Genomic DNA, 9,230 nt, shown 5'->3' with positions numbered 1-9,230 from the left:
TCACGCCACTTAACTCCCCTACCACCTGCCTCCATACTGGCCGGCCTGCCCTGATTTCCCTGGTGTGGTGGTAGTTGAGACAAATGGAAGACGATTCTCCAATAACTGGATCATATACATGGACAATTATAACAAATGTATAAATCTTCTGTGTATAGAATCTAATTGTTTTGGGGGAGGGGGGATTCTTGTTTTGGGGTAAATATGGTAGTTCCCTTTAATGGGGTATTTTGGGACCTTGTGATGGGTTCCAAAATGGCAAAGACTCTAGATTTGGATCCATGGACCTAAACTCCATGAAGTCCAAACCTTTTGAATATAAGCTAGTGGAAAATATGAAAACATAAACCACAGGAAGAAATAATTTAAGAGGCAGTTTGCCTTATGGAATGCAGAGTATGTGAATTGTTTTGCCTGGCAAGTATATTTAATACCAGTGTTGGAGTTGTGTTTTATTATTTTACAGCCCACATTGAGATGGAAAAATGCTTGGTTGGAAGAGCCAAGAGGAAGGATAGTTTGATTTGCTGTGATAATAATTGGGCATATTCTCCGAGGATAGGTGGGTCTGTGAATTTTCATTAAAGAAGGGTTGGAAACCCAATTTTCTTTCTCACGTGGATTATAGTTTGCCTGAGATTTGATCAGTGGTTTGAGGATTTTCCAAGTTACAGGATGCTGCATTTCAAAAACTGTTTGTTTATTGTTTCATCTTGCATTGAGAAGCACTGGTTGCACATGTCAAAATTTAGGATAGTGTCCAATTTCACCTCAGCATCTGTTAACTTCCATGTGCAGTATGATAAGAGATGTGAGATAGGAGATGAGTCATCTACGCAAGTCAATTTTTTATTTCTTTCTACCCTGAAATATGAAATTTTAAAGGACCAACTATATAGTTGGGATAAAGTTAGACAAGCTTTCCAACGTGGGGTTTTCTTCAGGTTATTCTTGAGAAAGGGAGGATACACATTTATTTGTTGCTGTTCCATTAAATGTGTTTGAAACATTTTACTGTCTGAGCCCCCAAGACCTGGAATAGACTCCCTCTAGAAGTGGTGCAGGCGCCTACTCTGGACTCATCCAAAAACAGGTTGGATGCTTATCTTGCTGGGATCCTTTGACCCCAGCTGACTTCCTGCCCCTGGGGCAGGGAGCTGGACTTGATGATCTTTGAGGTTCCTTCCAGCCCTAACGTCTATAATCAGATACACTAGGTTTAAGTTTGTTGAACCCATTATAGACAAATCCTTTGAAAATGGCACTCTGGAGTATTCAAGTTCCCTTGCATTGTAGGTCTAAGGGTTTCTATTTGCAGTTCATTTGGTATCACATTTTAGGTGTAGGTAAGTAGAGTGCCTGTGGCATGTCTGGATGTGTTCTGATAATGGGGACATTGGGTCGTCGTCTTAGGAGTGAAGGTACTTCCAAGAAAAATGGTGATCCAACAATTTTAGCTGTTACCTTTAAAAATGTACTCAGGGTATCCATGCAATAGAGTCCATTCTTAAAAATAAGGGGAGACTCTAGGGTCATATACCACCATGCGGTAGATTTGGGGGAATGTTGGCTTGACGGTAACGCTGACATCCTCAGATTCTAGTGACATTCTAGCTTTGTAAATCTGAAAACTGAATTTCTATATTAAGGGACTTAGCTGCGAGCTTTATTGAAGTGCTGTTTTCAAGTTCCACACTGACTAAACTTCAACATCGTGTTTCAGGAGATACTGATCTTAGCCTTTAATACGGGACAGTTTCTTTGGAGTTTCATCCAGAGCAAAGCCAAGCAATAAATAAATAAATTCAAGAGAGGGAGAGAACCGTTTGCTTTAAAACCGTGCAGTTGAAATGAATTGGTGGTTTTTCTCTGTCTTCTCATATTAGAGGTCGAAGCGTTCATATCTCACTTCCTTCACAACAAGCGGTGGAACCTTACCTAAAGAAAAGCAAAAACCAAAAAACACACACGGGCTTTTCCTTATCACATAATATAGCAAAAGAGGCTTACAGAAAAATCATCATTTATCATGAGACATGCAATAAATACATTCATACGAGTTGGCAGTTCCACTATATTTGCTTTATTTAAATCAAAGCCCAGCTCTGGAGTCTGGAAGGGGAACTCCCCAGGAAATCGCACGTTAGGGTCTCTGTCCCTCACAGTTGTTTTTTTTTCTTTTTAAGTAAGGCGCAAGCTAGTACTTCCTAACACAAAGTTCTTTTTTCTCTTCTATTTGTCTATGGGTTTTTATTTAGCTTTGTATTAGAAAATTTGTCTGCATGCTAGACTTTCAGATTTCTGTGACTCAACTTTGGCTTCAGGATCTTAGCGTCCAACTGCAAATGTGTCTTTGAACACATTCTACTTTCTCCTCGCTCTTCTTCCCCTTTTATAAAAATATCTTGCCAGTATCGACAGGAAATTCTAGCACTTGCCGTATAGCTAGAGACTTCCCTCTGTCTCTTTCCGGTGCTAGATACAGTACTGGCACAGAGCTATCCTATATATTCTGTTGTATGACATTCAGTCTGTTGTTGCTGAAGTAGTGTCCAGTTCTTCCTTTGCTGGGACAGAACAAATGGTCCACACATACAAGACTTGGAGATAAGCAAATATTGTGATGGTTTACGTTTCAAATACGCCAGCAAAAACTGGGGTGTGGCCAGTCTATTTAATTTCCTGGACTGTGTAGGTCATGGTCAGGCAACCCAGTTTTTTGGTGGCAGAAGTGATTTGTAATTGTTCGGTTCTCCTCTCGTTCCCATCTGGGCTTGCATGCTAATCTGAGCCACGTTTCCATAGCTGCAAGACAATCTTGTAAAGTTTCTTCCTTCTCCATGCAAACGTATTCCTCCCCAAGGAGAATAACTTCCTCAGTTTTAGAATATGTTTTAATCTGACCAGGACTTCGGTCCAAGCAAGGCAAGCAGCGAGTCCAGAGAGCTTGCCCCAGCGGGAACAGTAGTGTGGACACACACGGTGCAGACGTGATGGAAGAGAAGAATGTAAACGATGAGCTTTGATTGCCTTGCTTTTCGAAATGAAGGAGCTGCCTGCAGCTGGCTCACAGAAGCATTTTCCACATCTGCCTTGATGGAAATATCTGTTCATTTCTGTCTTCAAACATTCTTCTAGGAGGCTGAGGAAAAGGGAAAGCCCAGGAAATGATTGACTCAGTAAAATTAAAGTTCTGAAAAGACACACACATTTTCCTGGCCGCTGGTGTTTTCTCTTCAGTGCTCCAGTTTTACAGTTACAGGTGTGTGGAAACAGGACTTTTAGAGCTCTGGCACCCAGGTCTGTACATGCATCTATTAAAACAACCTAATATTTAAATAGTTGAAATGCATGTATGTTTGAAGGGGTATAGGTTGTAGCTGCGTTGGTCTAAGGACATAGGCAGATGAGGTTCTTTGAGTAAATCCAGTATCTTTTATGAGACCAACTAAAAATGTATGCATAAATATTTTTATCTGCTGGCATAACAACTTGGTGGCACACTTGCACACAGTTACAGAGCAATTGATAATTGTGAAAATGAGTTGGGTTTTTGGTCAGACAGTCTAAAATGAATTCACATAAAGAGCACAATTTCTTCTAGAAATGCCTTGTCATATCCTGATGAAAAACCAGGGGTTTGCATGTGAGATGTTGGAGGGACATAGTGGGGATGAAGGATTATGAACAGGTGAGCAAGAGGCTTCGCTTACACAATCGGAGTACTCATGAAACAACTGTCTGTGGGCATAGGTATCTGCTTGTGTGTGCAAATGTGCGCCTTATGTACCCAGGGTTATAACCGCCACCCTTACTTACTGATACTGCAGAGCAAATTCTTCTAAGACCGGTCTCACTAACCTCAGTTGCAGCAGTGTCCTTAATGGGGAAATTTGTGAAATAAGAACTATAAATGAGGGCCCTCAATTGCCTCTTTGCTTACTGTAGGGATAGGCAAAGTGACTAGAAATGGCAGCTAAGCCTGAAGTCCTGTGCAATGGCATGGATCTGAGAAGTTGGTAGGCCTTTTGGAAGATTTAGCTGCCCTTTGGAAAGGTTTGTCTGGACACGCATCCTGACACTTGCATAGAGAAGAAGTTGCTTACTTTTGTATTTTAAAGTAATTATTTGATCGGTCTGGCATGTGTCTGATGGTGGAAAATTGTATTAGAGATAAGTGTAGTCATTTTATTCTGGTGACCTGCATGCTTGTGTGTAATTCATCTCTGAATCCAGAGGCTTTTGAAGTAATTTGGTGTCTTTTATACTCATGGATTCCTCTGATTCTTTGTTTGAAGATACTTTTATAAGTGTACTCGAAGCTGACAAAAGCTGCTGCACTCTATTTTCTTTAATCTCAGTGATTACTCTCATGAGTTGGTGAATATGCTTTTTCATGGTGACTGCTTGATTGTGTTCTGAAAGCTGCCCTAAATACAGTGATTTCTCATATATGACAACTGGAAAGGAAAAGAGTCAAGACAAAACTGTCTGTGTTTCCTTGGTAGAGGAGAGCCATTTATTCAGCTACGTCATGCTTTTAATAGCTCAGTTAACGTGGATTTCAGTGACTTGGTATTTGGTTTATACCCTAGTCACTAGAGCTGTACTCTGCCTTCTGTTTCTTTATAGAAATGCTGATACTGCTTCTCCATAAATCAGGAGTCATTCCAGTGAAGTCCACAGAATTACCTTATGGTAAATGGGAGGCAACTTAGGCTCATTTATTTTGAGCTTGATTTTCATGATTCATAGGTAAAATTTAAATGAGTCACAGAAATCGGAGGTTACAACCTCTACTCGGGCTAGTAGTTAGTTAGCCACTGCCCAGTATAAGGTTGTTCTTTGCATTATATTTTCTGGTGTGTAAAACTGGCTGTGGGTTGCTCCACCCTAAAGAGCACCATACCTGCTGCCAATTTGGAGAAGAGATCTGCTGCTTTGTTACTGCTCTGCTTCAGAGCCCTAGATGGTGTTTGTTTTAACACGCAGATTAGCTGTTTCAGTACCCCGTGGTGTAACTGCTTTCAGCTTGTCTTCTTCAAGCAGATTTCTTATGATAGTCATTTATCTCTTTACAGGGGTTACAGGAGTAATTCAGGAAAGAGTGCAGCTCAGGCCGTTCCTTTAGCAGGGAAAGAAATGATATCTTCTTCAGTTAAATTATCTAATATGAGATACCAGCTTCATGAAGACAAGGCAGTTGGTGGTTTTTACCCATGTTGTCAGGTCAAGATAAAACCTAGGCTGTGAACTTGGCCTCCAAACAAGCACGAGGACTAAAAACCGCTTTGTCTTCCCTTGAATCATACCTCATCTCTGTTAACTCAAATGAAGAACATGCCTTTCTTCCCAGTCAAAATGAACCTTTTCCAAAGCTCATCTGACTCCCAGGCAATAAAGCCAAGAGCCCTTTTATTTCCTCACTCCTTTCCATCCAGTGCTGCTTACATGCACCCCAGCGCGATGTATTGGATATATAGTGGCTGGTTTCTCCATTGCCCAGCTGCTCATGGTATGGATAACCAATATGAGGGGCACTGGGGGTACCCCAGGTCCTCACATGGGTGGTGTACAGGAGGAGCCCCAGTCTGTCCTATAAAGGAAAGCACTTCTTTCTGAATGAAAAGGATGATGTGTGAGTAGTTCCTTGAACTCATTTTCAATTCAGAAAGAAACCTTTAAAGAGGGGGGGAGGGAGAGAACAAAGTGAACAGAAAACTATGGAAAAATTCACTGTATACCCCCCCCTTGCCCCCCCCCCTTAAATATGAGTGTTGTCTCATTGCAGCTGGTGAGACTAGTCATGTTAATATAGCTAAACACTTGTACAAATGTTTGCAGAATTAGGGTCCAGTGTTTGACCAAAGGCTCTTATTTAACAAATAGCTGAACCATCATGGAAGTCCTATTCCACTTTTTCTACTCTGTTTCAGCTCACAGCCTGTGCCAGTTTGTGTGATATCTGAGCATAACAGTTAGGGATGGGAAAGTTCATAGTTGGATGTTTCTCCATCCTTCCGACTGTGTGATCGTGCCGTGAAGTAGTGTGACTAATGTGATAGCACCTTGACTCGTAATATGTTCGTTTTATATATACTGGAATACAATTGAGCTCTAGTTTTTTAAACATTGCACGGATGAAGATTTAACATGAGACACCATTTTCCCATGCTGGATTTTTTTTAAAGATAAAACTGTCAGTCCAATACCTGGAGGAGGCTATATATGCCATAGAAATTGTTGCCTCCTTGTCCATTTTCCTGTTGCCTTTGTTCCAGGAATCAGGAAAATGTTTTCATTCTGTGGCTGCCAATTTGGCCTCCTTCCCCTACATTAAGTTCACTTTAAAAAGTGATTATGCCCTTCATCATTGCTTGCTGAGATACTCTTAGCGCTTGGAAAAACTAGGTCTGTTGCTGAATTAAGTGTAAGATTTGGAAGGACCATGTGAAGTGGAGTTTGTCATTGACTCTAGCTCTGAACTCAAGTTGATTGTGTTGTGCCAAGATTGGGGAGTGTGTGTGTGCATGTGTGTGGGTGCGTCTCACTGGCCCTGGAGCCTGTACTCTCTTGTTTTTCTTGGGTCACCGATTCAATGACTATCCATGCTGAGGAACTGTCTGTGTGTCACGGCGACACAGCATTTCAGCCTTGTGTATATATTAACCCGAGTATGTTTTATTTTAGAGAAGATGCTGGCGAACCTGACTCTTGGAGCACTTTGTCTCATGTCGTGCACTCGGGGGACTGCTGTGTGAAATACCACCAGGGTCTGAGTGTTTACACGCTGACAGCTGAAGCCAAGAATGGAGCCAAGGCTGCCCTGGAGAACGACATAGAGCGGCTTCAGAAATGCTTAAAAACCCACCAGCACACGGTGAGAAAGGGGTCATGGCAATTATGGAATTGTAATGGGCCGTTTTTACCGCACAGGCAGTGCTCACATGTGCGTTACAACAGGCTCAGGTGAGCTATGGGGTCTGGTAATGGCACTGTAAGGACACAGGAGGGAAAGTTTCTTCCTTCTGGGAGGTGGAGCTGGGTCAGGACCTCTCCCAGCACTTCCCTCTTCAAGTAACCTGCTTATTTCTGCTGCCAGCTTCTGAGTCATCTTTCTGGGCCAGGAACCAGCTAGCAGGAGGCAGGTCACATCATGAGGGCCAAGGAGACGCGTTTGAAGCACAAAGCTGCTCCCTGCAGGGTGGTTGGGTCACTGGGCAGGGAGCATGAGATGGCTTCTGGAACTGGTTGGAGTTAATGGAGGGTTAGGAGGGCAGGGATGTTTCTTTGTTTGGAAGAAGAACAAAATCAGGCAGGAGGCAGTGCTCCAGTTGAGGGGAAAGGCCCTGAGGAGCCTTCATGAAAACACACTTATGCTCTTAGTACCTCCGTACAGGTTTCTGAGAGTGACTTCACTCCTGTCTGGCCCTGAATGAGTTCACAGTGGGTTTTTCTTTCTCTCTCCCAGTAAAGCACTGCGCTTTAACCTAGCAGGTGACCATGCCTGTTCCTATTGGAGTCATTGGGAGCCTTATTAGATCAAGAGTCAGGGCTTTTGAAGAGTCAACTGTCAATACTTAAATGCAGCTGCGACAGAGTCTCTTTCTTTAGGGACAGTGGGGGAATGCAAAATGCAGGCCGGGATTTTACAGCTTATATAGAACCCCTCCGTTTTTGTTGCACGTCCACCATTCCCTCCAGAGGTCTGTGTTGTATATTTGTGTATAATCCTACTTGCCTAGTAGGATTATACACAGCACACCCCATTCATTAAGATGCAAAGAGGGGGAACAATCACTTTTCCGAGAGGTAGGAAGAATATCGGTCACTTAACCAGGATACTATTAATACGCGGATCTTTCTGAACAACAGCTCTCATAGTTGTCTGAACGTGTAGTGTTAACGTCTCTGGATTTTCACAGAAATTGCTGATACAAGTGGTAAAACAATGCTAACTTTGGAATAGCTTCACCGTACCTCCACTTCCCACCAGTTGACAGTAAAATGTGGTCAACGTACCAAGTTCATTTCTCATTGATAATGCAAATACTGGATGGGCATATTGTGTCTGACAATGAAATCAGAAAAAATGTTTAGATTTTTTTTTTTCCAGCCCTGCTTTACTTCACATCTAATCTGATTTGAATTTGGAAAGCAGCCCTGCAATTATTTCATTTAGGTTCATTTAGGGTCAGCTGAAAGCCAGTTGGCTTCCTCTAGCAAAGGCTCTATTTTTTCTGTCTATCAGCGCTGTGACTTCACTGCAAGGACGTGAGGGATCCGACCCCCCTCCGTTCCAAAATCTTGTTCCAGAACAAGTGTCACTTCTGTTTGTATCTGTCTGAGCTGGCTGGGAATCAGTAGAGCATTCCCTGTGCGCTGCTGCAGTTACAGCTACCAGGCAGCTAACACTCCATTTGAACTTGTTCATTTGCACACCAAATAAACCCCCCAAAATGGTTTTGCCTTTTGATTTTGCTTTTTATAGAGCAGAGGTCAAACGCTTTGGGCTTCTGTATCAACGCAGGATGTCAGATCTGTCAGTTACTGCCCACCGCCTCCTATTCACTTGTGTATCTACCATGCATCCACCTTGCATTGCATTGCAAGATTGGGGTTCTGTGCTAGGTTGTAGCAGACAAAGGAGAGGATTACTTTTATTTAAGGTAGGCTTCAGTCACGAACACCAGAAATTCAAATAATGGTAAAAGTTAGTAGTTTGCCACTACCAACTGTAGTACAGGAGACTTATATAAATATTTAAAGTAGTAGGTCAAAGATAGGCATTATAACATCTGGCCCTCATATTAATGCAGCCTCCAGAGGTGTCTCAATGGTACAGTATCCAACCCACTACCCGTATACTTAGGAAAACTTTTATAGTCTCTGCCCCTCCTTTATGGAATTTTACTTCTTCTGGACATGGAAAATACCTTACATTATCTTAGCCAAAGCATAAAGGAAACTGATTGACTTGAAATGCAAAAACCCAGTAGAAGAAGCTGTTTTCATTGAATGCTTAATTTTCAAATTGTTGGTGCCCCCTTCTCATAGATGAGCTTGTCGGCCACTTTTCCCTGGGATTGTTTTTGATGAAATACTTTGAGGCATCTGTGCAGTGAGCCATGTTTAAGTTCATTAAAACTTGGAACAGATGAGAGGCTGTTGAATTTACTTGTAGAACATACTTTTACTAAGGGTTTTTTTTTCTGTGGAGGGGATTGGCG

At 42.2% G+C, this 9,230-nt stretch overlaps 1 protein-coding gene across 1 annotated transcript in view; it reads left to right on the top strand.

Moving 5' to 3' along the window:
- LOC102375630 (A-kinase anchor protein 13-like) overlaps positions 1–9,230 on the top strand; it is a gene marked incomplete at its 3' end in the record, with an annotated part of 136,735 nt that overhangs the window by 117,423 nt on the left and 10,082 nt on the right. Inside the window, exon 6 of the mRNA XM_025211970.1 lies at positions 6,691–6,880. Coding sequence (XP_025067755.1) covers positions 6,691–6,880 — 190 coding nt within the window. The remainder of the gene's footprint in view (positions 1–6,690; positions 6,881–9,230) is intronic.

Source organism: Alligator sinensis, unplaced genomic scaffold (assembly GCF_000455745.1).
Source record: "Alligator sinensis unplaced genomic scaffold, ASM45574v1 scaffold857_1, whole genome shotgun sequence".
Classification (NCBI taxonomy): domain Eukaryota; kingdom Metazoa; phylum Chordata; order Crocodylia; family Alligatoridae; genus Alligator; species Alligator sinensis.
This window is presented reverse-complemented; position numbering and strand designations above follow the sequence as displayed.